The sequence below is a fragment of the Mustela nigripes genome, chromosome 1, assembly GCF_022355385.1.
Source record: "Mustela nigripes isolate SB6536 chromosome 1, MUSNIG.SB6536, whole genome shotgun sequence".
Classification (NCBI taxonomy): Eukaryota; Metazoa; Chordata; class Mammalia; order Carnivora; family Mustelidae; genus Mustela; species Mustela nigripes.
The window spans coordinates 127002416-127017828 of NC_081557.1; the positions used below are offsets into that span (position 1 = coordinate 127002416).

General features: G+C 40.1%; 1 protein-coding gene across 3 annotated transcripts in view; it reads right to left on the reverse strand.

Moving 5' to 3' along the window:
* Positions 1 to 15413, reverse strand: part of NR3C2 (nuclear receptor subfamily 3 group C member 2) — a 343191-nt gene that overhangs the window by 157768 nt on the left and 170010 nt on the right. For 2 of the 3 annotated variants that reach the window (XM_059373509.1, XM_059373502.1), the window contains exon 3: positions 10213 to 10364. In XM_059373509.1, coding sequence (XP_059229492.1) covers positions 10213 to 10364 — 152 coding nt within the window. The remainder of the gene's footprint in view (positions 1 to 10212; positions 10365 to 15413) is intronic. The other variant, XM_059373519.1, reaches the window with a different exon arrangement.

A 15413-nucleotide genomic window follows, 5' to 3' on the forward strand; every position in this document is an offset into this window, starting at 1 on the left:
GGTATATATACACAATGGAATACTATGCAGCCATCAAAAGAAATGAAATCTTCCAATTGGAACAACATGGATGGAACTAGAGCGTATCATGCTTAGCGAAATAAGTCAAGCAGAGAAAGACAACTATCATATGATCTCCCTGATATGAGGAAGTGGTGATGCAACATGGAGGCTTAAGTGGGTAGAAGAAGAATAAATGAAACAAGATGGGATTGGGAGGGAGACAAACCATAAGTGACTCTTAATCTCACAAAACAAACTGAGGGTTGCCGGGGGGAGGGGGTTTGGGAGAAGGGGGTGGGATTATGGACATTGGGGAGGGTATGTGATTTGGTGAGTGATGTGAAGTGTGTAAACCTGGTGATTCACAGACCTGTACCCCTGGGGATAAAAATATATGTTTATAAAAAAAAAAAAAAAAAAAAAAAAAAAAAAAAAGAAAGTGAACTTTTGCAGAATTTTGTCTCCGCTTTTCCTTTTCTACTTACCTGGACGTTTTTTTCCCTTTTGGAGAACTGACTGCCACAGCCTAACCGGTTCTAAACTCCACTTTTCCATCATCTCTATTCTTAGAGTTCTTCCTTCCTCAGTCTCTATCAGAGACTTCCTTCTCCCAAACGAAGCTACCATGGGGTCTTCCTAATTCTTCCCTCACCACTCAAGTCAGGCCTTTCACTGAGTGGCAACAATGCCGTCCCAAATTAGGTCCTTTCTACTCTCTACAGTCCCATTTCAGTAGTCCTCTTCTCCTCTAGGTGGCACCTGTCACAAGCCACTCACCATTCCACACCAAGAGACAAAACCGCCTAAACCACTTGTAATTTTCTCCACTGTAAAGAACTTTATAAAAAGACCTGGCATATTTAAGAGAAGGGCTGCAATTTCTCATTCTAGTATGAGGGCCTTACATAAGCTGGCTCTCATGTCTTTGTTCAGTTGCCAACCTGCACAACTGGTCATGGGCCTTCTCTGGCCAGGCTGTCACTGAACAGGGCTTGCTCAAGCAAGTGGGCTCAGGTTCAGGTTCTAGCTTTCCATTCCTTCTCCATTCTCTCCTCCTGATCCTCCCCATCTTTCCAGGACCCTATTTTGGCATTTGACTGTGGTCTATTTAGCAATTTTCATTTTCAGTAACAAAGTATCAAATCATGTAAATTGTACAATCCTAATTACACCACGAGTGCAAGGTCTGTGAGAGCAGCTTTGTGTCCTATGGCTCCTGGGTCTGTTTCTAAGCCACACGGTATAAAGCAGACAACAAAGAGCTGAGGAGTTAGCAGCTTTCAGCTTTGGATGAGGGGGGCCATTCTCACAATGGTTCTCTGCACCTGATAGGCTACATCTAATTTTTATCACACACAGGAAATGAAACACAGGAAGATAAAAGTTTTAAAAAAAAGCTTTAGATTAATATCAAGATGTTAAAGAGTACTTCAGGATGGTAATGGTAATTTTTTAAAAATATGGAGATCATGACTTAAGAAAAAAAAAAAGGGACTACTCAATTTCTTTCCCATTAGGGCAACAGAAATTCAAATTAGAATTTCAACTTGGAATGGCTAGGAGTTAATTATTTAGAGTATAGCGAGATAACTGTTAAATTATAATGTGCTCTTCATAAGTGTTCTGAAGCCAGAGATGTTGCCCTACTTTTTGGTGGGTAAAAATAGTTGGGATCTTTGTAACTCTGTGAGAGGCAGTATAGCTTATGTGTTAAGCACACAGAGTCAGAATGCTTGGGTTTCCTGAGTTCAAATCCCACTTTCTTCAATCTGAGGGATCTTCAACTACTCACCTCTCACATGCCTCTGATGACTGATCTCTAATATGCAGACAGATAATAATCATTCCTATTTCATAGGATTATTAGGAGGATTAAAATGAGAATATAGAATAAGGTTCTTAGCATGATGAGCACAAAATAAGTACTCAAATATTTACTATTATTGCTATTAATTTCAAGAGTTGAAGGATCATAGCATAAAGGCTTGTTAAAAAATAGTCAATGTTTCAGCCACTCTGGAAAACAGTATGAAGTTTCCTCAAAAAGTTGAAAACAGAGCTACCCTATGATCCAGCAATCACACTACTGGGTATTTACCCTAAAGACACAAATGTAGTGATCCGAAGGGGCACACACACCTGAATGTTTATAGCAGTAATGTCCACAATAGCCAAACTACGGAAAAAGCCTAGACGTCCATCAACAGATGAATGGATAAAGAAGATGTGGTGTATATATACACAATGGAATACTATGCAGCCATCGAAAAATGAAATCTTGCCATTTGCACTGACAGGGATAGAACTAGAAAGTATTATGCTAAGCGAAATAAGTCAGAGAAGGGCAATTATCATATGATATCTCTATCATAAGAGGATATGAGGAATTTGAATCAGGGTGGGGGGGTCGTCGGGGTAGGGAGGGAAAAATGAAACAAGATGGGATCAGGAGGGAGACAAACCATAAGAGACTCTTAATCTCAGGAAACAAACTGAGGGCTGCTGGAGGGTGGGGTGGTTGAGTGATGGACATTGGGGAGGGTATGTGCTATGGTGAGTGCTGTGAACTGTGTAAGACTGATGACTCACAGACCTGTACCCCTGAAGTAAATAATACATTATGTGTTAATAAAAAAAAAAGTCAATGTTTTCCTTATAACAACAACTGCATAGAGAGTTTAGATTTAAAGATTCAAAACTCACAAACTTTGCAGCTGTAGGAAGACTGTCATGAGGAAAGAGCAAGATGAAACATGGAGGACTGGGCAGTGTGTGGCGTGCAGTTACTGCTCAATAAGTAGTAGCTGTTAGTATAGGAGCAGGTGGTTGACAGAAAAGGTATTTTTTTTTTTTTTTAAAGAACTGCTTCTTAAGATAAACTCAGATATTCCATTAACAGCAAAAAGAGTTACTTTTTAAATTTCAGATTACAATTCGCATGGAAGGAACAGACACATGAAAACCAATGCTCATGAAAATTTTCTTATCAACAGGCAATCCTTTACACTAGTTTTTTAAGAACATCATAGGTCTTTGAGTTGACTGTTGGAAAGACAACAGCCAAAGGAGTGAGTGGCCAGTCTCTGCAAAAGTGTCAGAGTATATATTCTCTATATCATCCCCATTCCTGGCTCTATTTTTCTCTTTCTTGCTCTCACCTTCCCTTTGCCCTGTTTCCCCCACCCCCCCCTAACTAATTTTAGATTTCATTTTAACTTATGTAAAGTTGTCAGTTTCTTTGGATGTTTTTTTCTGGAATGAGATGGGTAGCAAACAAACACATAAGCATTTGAAAATTACTGGGCTTCTAATTTATACTTTACAAATTTGCTAAGTGAAGTGCACCTTAATTTAAAAATTTAAGCTACAAGAAGTTCTCCTTGGATAATGCCAAATTACTCTTAGCTTACCTATCTCTACTTCAAATCATTTTCTTTCTTTCTTTTTTTTTTAAAGATTTATTTATTTATTTGACAGAGATCACAAGTAGGCAGAGAGGCAGGCAGAGAGAGAGGAAGGGAAGCAGGCTCCCCACTGAGCAGAGAACCCAATGCAGGGTTCAATTACAGGACCCTGGAAACATGACCCAAGCTGAAGGCAGAGGCTTTAACCCACTGAGCCACCCAGGTGCCCCTCAAATCATTTTCTAATAAATCACTTCAACATATTTTCTACTTCAGAGAAACAGTGACAGAAACAAGGGTGAATCCCATATATAGTCGACAAATACTACACATGTTTGGCATTATCTTTGCATTGATCAGCAAATCAAGTCTCCTTTATAGCATGGTACATTCTTTATCTAAATACCCATTTCTTGGGCAAATGTGTCTATTTTCATGGATGATGATTCCAAAAATCTTTGTTTTCAATCTTGCCTTATTCCCCCCATGCTTCAAATTCTCACAAGCAACATTCTGTTAGGCACACCTGAATGTCTTCTAGACATTTCAAACTAAGGGTCCTGAACCAAACTTCATTCCAGTCTTCTTTATCCTGACAATGCTGGCCCCCACCACCGCCTTTTCCCATTAATTACATAAATGGCTCCTTTCTTAGGTCTGTCTGATCTCTCCATGATCCCTCACTAGAATGTACACTCCACCAGGGTAGGGATCTTTGTTCACCTGATCTTCATTCCAGATGTACCTAGGTAGGCCTAGAATAGTGTCTGGCATTTGGTAGGTATTAAATAAATGTTTGCCCAGTTAATGAACCTTTCCTCCCATGCCCCCAAAGCTACTCCCTCTCCAATGTTCCTAATACCAGCAAATGAGCCTGGGGAATCATCCTAGATCTTTGCTTCTTTACGTCCTGTAGAGAACTGCCAACATTCCTTCCCAGATAGTCTCATTAACTACCCCTCCTCTCAATGCCCAACACTGACGGACTAGTGCTTTCCCTGGGCATCTCTTATCAAAATGATTAAAAACAGCCACTGGAACTGTCCTGTCCCTATTTAAATAGGCATACTGTCCTGAAGCCAGATATTAAATACAAAAATGAGCCTGCCATTCTGTTGCAGAAAACATCAGAGATTCTGTTTGGCACAAGGATAAGTTCCGGCCCCTCCTGATGGTCCAAGAACTGGACTCAACCTGCACATCTACTTTCACCTTCTATTACCTCACACCTCAAATTTTTGAAGTGGCTAACGGGAAATTGCTTTTGGTGCTGTGCCAATAGCCTATCCTCATTTTTCGTCACTATTGCCAATTCTTATATTTCAAGATTTAGTCTGGGGTCAATTCTTTAAGAAGCCTTCCCTGACCTTCCAAGTTGGCCTAAATGTCATGGCTTTGCATGTTCCCATAGCAACTAACTGAAGGGATATAAAAAATCTAGGCAAACATTTGCAATTAACACTAACTAAAGCCTTATGTTTATTTAAGGAGGAAAGGAGTGTTCATAAAAACCAAAAATATGATCTACTGGGTAGGTATTTATTTAAGCTCTTAAAATAAGTAATTAAAAAGAATCAGGTTACTTGGTTCCCAATATGTGGTAAAGGAAAGAAAAAATCTTTAAAGAATTTTATGAGAAAACTGTAAGCCAGAACAATCCTTGGTTTCCTATTCTGACTCAGAAGTTCTGTAAGAGTGACATGGACTTTAATTTTCTTTAGCCTCCTGTACATGGCTCATGGGGACACTGAGGGTTATATCATATCATGAACTGAAGACATCTAATAAATACACATTATTTCCTTGCATTATCATTTCCTTAATTTTATATTGCCAGTTATAAGGTAATGGCTATATTTAAATTATTATATAATACCATCTTAATTAGTTTGTGTCCACTAAATTCAAGCTCTCTATTTTGGGGCACAATTGTATTATGCCCATCCCCCACACCCCTACCCCTCCAACTTGTTCATATAGCATTGATAGGGCAAACATGGGTATGACAGAGTGAGACATGTTTTCCTCTGGACCTGCTCAGTTTAATCATTAATTTCAGAAAAGCAAAAGAAATTAACTATTAACCAACCATCACATTTCCTTAAGAACAGTTTCCCCCAAAGAATAATCTATAAATTTAAAGATTTTTTAATCTATATGCTGTGAACTACATCTGAAAGGACTGCGGTACATGTTCATAGGCTTGGTTACCTTAAAATTTTGCATATTTGAGGAATCCTTTGATTAATGTACAATTATAGCTCTTAAAGCAATTTCACTTCAGGAAATATATCTGAAATCTCTTAAAAGGAAATGTCTGAGTATGGAAACCGACATCACATGATTTGGCTGACCTTATCAAAATAGGGACTCTTTAGCCTAACAGGTCTGCTTACAAAAGTATAAATCCAGTTGACTTTACATAATAATGAACACTCTCTCTCTCTCTTTTTTTTTTCAACCTTGTAACTCTTCAGTGATTTGTGGTAGCTGTGTCTACTAGACACTGCTTGTATACTGAGTATCCAAAAAGGAAATTAGGTTATAAAATAGTGTACTGAATGTAGTTGGCTCTGTTCACGGAGGGAATCACAAAATAAAATACACATGAGATGAATCTAATGGCAATTTACAGTTGGAAAGAGACTGAGATAGTAAAAACTCAGACTAGAATCAGAAGTTGCAGATTAGAAGGCCAAAGGCCAACATAAACTCTTGGGACTGTTGCACTGCTAATTTAGTAATTTGGTGGGAAGTCATTTAACCTTAGCTACTCTCATGCCACATGTTCACATTCATGTGTATCTTCAAACATTTATTTGGTAGCTACTAAATATCTAGAATCTTGTGAGGTTCTCTAGATAAGACTCTGTCCTGCCCTAAAGACATATAACAGAGGAGCTCAAAGTCCAGTTGATGGCTCTTACTATTTTCTTTACTATGCAACTTCCAAACAGGAGACCACCCCCATCAGTGACAAAAGGTCATTAGAAGAGTAAATCTCAACCTTTCAGGCTATATTGGAATATGTGAGACAGCCTCTCGAGAAAATTTTGGCAGACCCTCTGTTATTCCCACTTTCCCCACATGCTCTTTGAGAACTTTTGAGAACTGCTCATCTAGAAGGATTTTATAACCTCTATGAAGAAAATAACATATTATACAAAAAATGAAGATCTAGTGAAGAAAAAACAAAAGCCTAACAGTGCCACATTTATTGTATTGATAACCTATCTCTCCGCAAATATATTAAACAGAGAACTGTAGCATTTGATCCTAGGGAATTGAATATTAAAATAAAGATCTAATATTTTGATGTATTTTGATTTATAAAATTGGCAAAAACATTTTGTTTTCATTTAATTTTTCTTAGTAGGTAGGGCAATACTACTATTCCTATTTAGATATAAAGAAGCTGAGACCCAGGCAAATTAAATAACTTGCCTTAATCTTACATCTACTGAGTGGCAGAAATTAAAACTAAATCTTCTGACCCTAAAACCAGTCCAGTCCAGTTTCTACCCAATGGAGAACCCTACCTAAGAAATATAAATATATAAACGCTGATCCGTTTTCAAGATGGGAAGGTCCTGACAAACCTTCAAGGCAGAAAAGCAATTCAAATTTAAAAACGAAATTATAAACCTCCACTTGTAAGGTCTAATAATATAGCTCTTAACTGACATTATTGGAAAATAAGGTGTTCTGGATGAAACTTCTAAGGATTTTTATACTAGATGTTTAAGATGAAAAAAAATAAGCACATATATACATCTTATTAGCCAGAACACAAAGAACATAATTTATACTTTTAAAAAATGATTTTCAGTCTCCCTACACAGTTACAACTACACTATTATACCAGCCTTTAGAGTGGAGTGCTCTGGGGCACAAAGCCTTAAACAAGTAAGCTCAGAGCTCAGATTGCTACATTCTTCCTCCGGTCTCCACTCTAGTGGTCACTTCCCTTTCTTTTGGTAATTGGTGGTGATTAGCTCTTTTCAGCTTAATTGACTCCCCTTACCCCAGCTCCCTCCATTCACTGCAGCTTGGAATTCTCTGCTTTTGTATTCTAAAGAGGAGCTTAAGGTTATCAGGGAAAGCCAGAAAACAAACTTAGTAAATACTCAAATTTAAAAACACACACAGACTTTTGCATATGTGTATGAAGATAAGCCCACAGTTACGCACACACAGGCACACATACCGAGGGTGCCAGGTTATGTCTTCTCCATGCTTGTGTCACTCCCTTCGTTATCATGAATGAATGACACATAGGGTAGAATGTCCATGAACTTGAGAATTATAGAAAATGAAAGAAATAGATTGTGAGATTTAGAGTTGTGAGATGTTAGGTTGGGTCTAGTATGGAGTCCTAAGACTTTACTATGGGGTCCGAGTTTTTGGCCTTATGATTTTGAATAGATTGGTAGACTGGGTCTGGTTCTAATCATCTTCATCTATAAAAGGGGAATAAAAAAGAAATCTATATACCATAATTTGATAACTAGTGCCTCAAACTATATAAAATATTATAAAATAATTTATTAAATCAAAAAGTTCTGATACAAAGATGATCTAATTTCTCATATATTCTCTCTTTCATACATGATAAAACAGTAAAGAAATACAAGTACAAAATAAAAACAAGTCCTCACTCTCATGAAGTTTATATTCAAAATTTATAGCCTTTTTTCATGTAGGTGAACTCTAAAATTGTAATTTCCCCCCAAAATAGGGACTACGTTAATAGAAATCTTAAAAGGCACTTATTAAGTTTCATTATTCATTATTGATTAGCTTTCCAATGAAAGAAGAAGATGTTTAGATATCAAGGCTTTTCCTTATTTATTTATACCTGAGTTACAAAAACAGTTATTTCCTCAGTTACTTCTATAGAAATTATTTAAAACAAAAACTAAGCAAGACCTTGGGAAAAACTTTTGCTTCAGAAGCAGAGAAGCGCAGGTTCTATAACCAGCCGAAACCTGGGTCCTGATGACCCAGATGTAGGGCAACACAGAGGGTCCCTCTCTAATCACCCTTCTCCACACTGCTTTATTTTTAAATATCTCCTTACTTCGGTTCAGTAATCAGTGACTGGGGAAGTGGGAGCGGAAAGGAGTCCTTATATTGGAAGGTGCAAAGTGGCATTAGAGGCATTTTTTCCTATTTATCTTCTACCAGGCTAATCATAGAGTTAAGGAAAGAGAAAAGGGGATAACTAGGGAGGAAAAGTGTGACAAAAAGAAACTGACTGCAGTTTCGTACAAATTTGTTTTCCAAGGATCAGTTTTCTGGTAACAGGATCCATTTTTCCCTACAGGAAATATTCTTCCCCACTGTTGGTCTAGGTAGGTTAGGTTGGCTGACTCCAGCCAGAAGGAGCCTGTCAGATCCCTGCACTGTCACATTCCCAGGCACTGGGATTGGTTCAGAGGGCAAAACAGGAGCCAAGTGCAATCTTAGGAGATTTAACTGGGGGTTTTATAAGAACAGTTGCGAACAGAGAACCTCTTTTTCATGAGGGCCTAGTGGCTGTCTCATCACCATGAGAGAACCTGGACTGGACGAGAAGAGAGCCAGAGCAAAGTTAAGGGGGAGAGAGAACTGGATTAAGTTCTAACAACCTGGCTTAAGACCACATCTTGTTGGAAGCCAAGCCTACACTAGGGCTTTAGAGTTATGTGAGTCAATGCATTTCCACTGGTGCTTAAGCCAGTTCGTGTTGAATTTTGTGTCACCTGTAACTAAAAGCCCATGTTTTGCAAAAGAAATACAGAACTATCACTAATTCAATGCTGGATTTGGGTACTATTCAATAATTAATAGTGTAAATAATGTAAAATCATGTAATATTAATTAAATAACACAAAATCAATTCTAGAAGCACAGAAATATCTCCTTGGTCAGCTTTTCATCCAAAATTGAAGACATTTCCTCCCAGTCACCAGCAAAACAAAGACAAAACATTCAAGTCCTTAACCCTTAGGTCTCTGAAGCACAGAAAACTGTCCTGAGAAATAAATCTACAGGAGTCTTAATGCTGAACTCCTTGGTGAAATCAGTGTTGATTACACCGATAACGCTGCTCCTACGAGCAAAAATTCTACAGTCTAGCCAGTCATGTAGTCAACACTAATAAAACCATCTGGACTAAACCTGATGTTAACTAATTGCATATAAGTGAGGATGGAGGGAGGCAAAAACAAACTAAAAGAGGAAGTACAACTCCTTGGACAGAAGCAAAAGCGAGTCTAAATACACCTAGAGGATGTTTCATTTAACTTCCTGGTTTGGAAAACCTTCAGTTAGAACAAAGGTAGGACTTTAGGGGACCTAGAAGCTGAAGGAGCTGCTAAATGAAATTATTCAGTATGGAACACAACTTAAATTACAGACACGATTTTGCTATTAATGTTTTAATTTGCCATAAACACATGTATTTGATACAGAAACACAGGAAAGACATGATGCATTCTATGTGTGCCTAGTAAAATGCTCCTGCACAGGGCAAATTAAATTTATGGAGAATTATATTTCTAAGGCTCACTGAAAAACAAAGACAAATAAATGAAAACAAAAACTCCTTTTTGATTAACTGCAGTTCTCCATGTCAAATTCTGCCCATTAAATAGTGCTCATTGGAAAATGTCCTTTTGGTGTTAAGGTAAGATATTACGACGATTTGTCACGGACAGACTGCCTCAAAAACGTTTTTGAATTATTTCCCAATAACGATTTAGAGTTAACTATGCAAGTAAACGACACACTAGGAAAGGAAATGTGTAAAAGGAACACCCACATGAACATTTACCTTCCACTGCTCTTTTGAAGAACACTTTGCAGCTGCCACAGGTTACCACCCCATAATGACATCCTGAAGCCTCATCCCCACACACCAAACATATTTTGGAAGGTCTTGAAGATCCAGTAGAAACACTTCGCAAAGTAGAGCTGAGGAGAGAAATCAAGATTTAAATAAATACACTGTAGGAGCACATTTGATAGGCTGTATAGCTTAGCTCAAAATTTGTCAATACTCACGATTCCATAAATGAATTCAGGATTTACTGGCCAAACATGTGACCTAGAAAATGAAGGCAGAACCCTATCTGTGGAGGAATGGTATCCAGAATTCTGGAGAGCAAAGCAAAACCTTTTCTTGGCACCAAGAAATAAAAATCACATGTACACATTTTCCCCTACTTTTTTTTAAGGTTCAGAAGAATTGACAGTTATTATTATAATTTTTTTAAAGATTTTATTTATTTATTTGACAGAGACAGAGAGATAGAGGGAGAGAGCACAAGCAGGGAGAGGGGCAGAGGGAGAACAAGCTCCCTGCTGAGCAGAAAGCCCTAGGTGGGACTCAATCCCAGGACCCTGAGATCATGAGCGGAACTGAGGGCAGACACTTAACCAACTGAGCCACCAAGCGTCGAGGGCCCCTCCCCCTATTTGGGGGAAAATTGACCAGAAAATATTGTTTGCATTCTAGGTGGCAGGGAAGAGAAGAATCCTGAGCCGAGTCATCGGGAAGTATTTTTGGTATCAAAGAACTAATACAGTACTGTACTCTTTTCACCCAGACTCAGATTATCTATCTCAGTTATGCCAGATTAAAAAAAAAAAAACAAAAAAAACAAAAAAACAACTCTCCCATTTCCAAAACAATCTACTAATTAAAATTTAAAAATTCTTGCCTCAACTGCCAGCAATTTTATCCCATCAAGCTTCTGCATTTTTTCATGTTACCTTCAATATGTTCGAATCACTACATCCTGCTTACTAATTTGAAGGGACACAGTCAATACTTCAAAAAAAAAAAAAAGCCATACATATTAAGTATCTCAGGTATCTTTCTGGTAAGAAACTGAAGGGTTCTGGGTATCAGTTTTTAGGGACCAATTGAACCCTTTAAGCAAAAATCTATATGAATACTTCGAAAGGGAATCTTCTCATATATATTATGAAATATATTACACTGCTAGCTAATGGCACAGTTTGAACAAAACTGTTTAAATGAATTCCAGTTCAGCAACAGATGTGCTGTGAGCCGGCAAAGAAGGTGATGTTACTCATTCCTTGTCCTCATGCATTTATCGAATACCTACCTGCAGGTCCCATGCAAGGTACTGAGGAAATAAATACCCAATCCAGTCTCAGTCCTTCAGTTAGTGGGGACACGAACTATTATGGTGAGTGCTACAGTGCAGGGTAGTACGGTGGCACAGACTGGGAAGGGGAGGAGAATGCCAGCTGGGGAACAGTTCCTGAAAGGTGGCCACTGAACTGAATTTGGAAGAACTAGATGAGAGCCAGACCAAGAAAAGGGGCAGGGGAAGCAGAAAGGGCAACGGCTTGGAGAAATGCCAGCTGGACCTGTTCGGGAAGCTGAACAGACTTCTTGTATGTCACCACCATCACCTTGCTGTCACATCTGTCTCCATGTAAAACAGCAGGGATGTGGGGAAAAGACTCAAAGAAAGGGGCGCCTGGGTGGCTCAGGGGGTTGTGCCTCTGCCTTCGTCTCTGGTCATGATCCCAGGGTCCTAGGCTCGAGCCCCATGGTGGGCTCTCTGCTACGCAGGGAGCCTGCTTTCCCCCCTCTTTCTGCCTACCTGTGATCTCTCTTTCTCTAGCGGGTAAATAAATAAAATCTTAAAAAAACAAAAACAAAAAAAAACCTCAAAAAAAACATAGTAAAAGGCTAGAATGGTTACATTACACTGATGCTTTTTCTGTTTTCCCAATTAGCTAAAGTATAATAATAGTTCTGACCTGGTAATTTAAAAACAAAATTTTTTTTTGAACTATTTTAACTGTGCTCTCACCAAAAAACAGGAGAAGAAACAAAATATTCAGCTGTTGGAGAACTACAGCATGACTGACTTTCTAGAAAAGTTCTTCTTAAATCAAAGACTGAAACAATGTTCTCCAAAGTTGTTTCTCCTTCTGAGAAGAGTGCTCTTTGTTATTTTTATTAGTGTCCTTTGACTTCTTTATGGCATTCAAAACATTCCATTTCAGCATCAGGAACTTCTTCAGCATATTAGCCAGTGAAACTGGATCCACACTCTGTCTGACTGTCTTACACTTCACAGGGAAATACCTCAACTCCTTAAACAATTAGAATGTAACTTACAATCATCATTAACATGTAACTGCTTTTTCACAACTGCGATCATTCATGGGGCTTGTCTTGGTCCCCAAACTTCATAATCTCTTGACTTCGTTCTTTGTAACTCTCTTCTATCCAAATTTACTTTCTCTGTGATCTCGCCTAGTTTCTTGGCTTTAAATATGATCCATATGACCAGGCCTTCCAAATATTTATCTCCAGCCCAGACACCTCCCAGGAATTTCCGACCCATTTATCTAACTGCCTGACGTGTCCATCCGATTGTCTGACGTGCACCTCAAACTTAACACGTCCGTAAGTTTGCTGATTTTCTCCCCGCTCCTCCTACAGACAAACTTTGTCCTTTCAGTTAATGGCAACTATTTGGGCTGAACTGTGTCATCTCCAAAATTCCTGTGTTGAAGTCCTAGCCCCTAGACCTCAGAGTGTGACCTTTTCTTGGGAATAGTGTCATAGCTGATACAATTAGTTAAGATGAGAGGATTCTGGAGCAGGGTGGGCCCCTTATCCGATATGATTGGTGTTCTTGTTAAAAAGCAGAATGTAGGGCGCGCGCGTGCGCGCACACACACACACACACACACACACACACAGAATGCCCTGCGAAGATAAAGGCAGTGATGCTTTTACAAGCCAAATAACACCAAAGATTGCCAGAAAACCACCAGAATCTAGAAGACAGGTATGGGACAGATTCTTGCTCACAGCCTTCAGAAAGGAATAACCCGGCCAACACGCTCATCTCGGGCGTTGGGCCCTCAGATCCCTGAGACAGTACATTTCTGCTGTTTAAGGCTGTGGTCTTCTGTTGCTGCAGCCCTGGGGCAAACTAATGCAGCGACTTGGACTCATCTCTGACTACTTTTTCTCCAATCTGTTAAATTCTATTCACTTTGCCTTCGGGTTCTCCTCAATTCCCATACCTCCTCTGGGACAACTAGCCCAAGCCATCAACAGGTCTTCCTTATGATTTGCAGAAAACTTCTAGCTGATCCTGTTTCTCCTTGCCCCCTTCCTTCCCCTGTATCCAGAATGATCCTTATTCACTACTTTGCTCAAAACCATCTGGGCCCTTTCCCTCACACTCAAAGGAAAACTCAGTTTACCCATGAGACCACAGGGCCAGAATCTGGCCTCCCAGACTTCTCTAACCTCTCCTGCTTGCCTACACCACTCCAACAACACTGGCCTCCCCACTAGCTCTGATGTCCACCACGTGTGCTTCCACCTCAGGGCCTTTGAGCTTTCTGTCTCCTCTTCACCTAGATATCGACAGAGTCCTCTCCCCCACCTCCTTCAGGGCTTCATCCAAATGTCACAGTATGCAGTGGAACCAAATTAAGTTGAAAAGAAAGTCTAGCATTAAAAAGACACACCATGAAATCCAAATTAAAACAGTTTTCTTTAATTACAAAATTAAAGCAAACATGAATTATTTTTCCCTCCTATTCACCACCGTCTTTCAATGACACAAGAGCAAATCTGCCTCTGCACGCCTCTTGCATCCCTCTGCCTCCTGGGTTTCTGTCACACTGTACTGAGCCCATTCTCCTTAACACGCCTCCTCTATTTTTCAGCCTCCTCATTTTCTAGACCATCAATGCAGCGTTTCTTCAGAGCTCAACCTTTGGCCATCTTTTTTTCTTATTTCTGTCCTTTATCCCTTAATGATCTCCTTCACTCTCCTGGCTCCCACAGCTCTCTTGGTGAATGACATCCCAAATCTTCGTATCTGGCTCCAGCCGCTCCCCATGTCCAACTGCCTATTTTTACTTCCTTTCCCTAACATCTCTGCCTCTGCATTCTGTGGGTTTCTGGAAGGGTCCTGCCGTCGGCGAGCCTGCCGGGGCAAACCTCTCTAATTGTCAAAGCTAACAGCTACCAGGGCTGTTCCTTGGCCTCACCACCTGCGGTAAACATGGTACCAGGCCCTTGTCACTCACTTTTGAAGGGTTCCTCCCTGACACCGGCGTCTCCTCCCTCCACCTCCTCCTCCAGTAGTGGAGAAATGATTTTTCCCGTTGGAGAGTTCTGATTATATGCCTTCCATCCCCTGTCCCCCACACCACTAATGATGACCTCAGTAGGACAGCTAAGTCCTCTTCCTCCTCCCAACCTTCCCTGCAGGCCCCCTCATGTGCCCAGCCTTGTGCTGGCCACATGCTGACACCCCTACTGGTGTGCACACCTGCACCCGCACAACCCAGCTTTCCTGCCCTGCTCCCACTCCTGGCAATGCATCCATCCTTCCGGCACCTTGGTGTTCTCCCAGCTGCAAGCACCCCTCGCCCTCCTCCTGAGTCACTCAGCACTTGGCTGACTCCCTCCACCCCCCCCCCACCACTGCAGTCCTCATTTCTGGCCTTACATTAGTGACCTGTGCACTTATCCTAACCCCTTGAGGGCAAAAACCTTGCCCTGCACATCTCTGTGCTCTCTGCTGCCATTAGTGTGGGGTGCTACTATTTATTGAATGAATGAAATCGCACTCCTACTCTCATTACAGTAGAACATAAATTTCCAAGAGGCGATCGTACAGAAGGTAAATTAATGAGGCCAAGGTTATAGGTTCAATTCCCATGCGGTTCATTTAGCTTTGCACAGAGGGAAAGAGGGGGAAAAACATCCAGGGACACAGACTACTGTCAAAAGCTCAGCCAGCTGTCTCACAAACATATGCATTATTAATACAGAAGACAGGCCACGTAGAGTGGATGGGTCAGGAAAACGCTGTTCCCTGCTGACATTTTATCATGCGGTTATCTTTGAAACTGAAACATGGCACATTTGGGGGAGTTATATATGTAGTTTCAAGCAACACATCAGTACATTTTAGAAGGGGGTAGGTAGAGAAAGAAAAG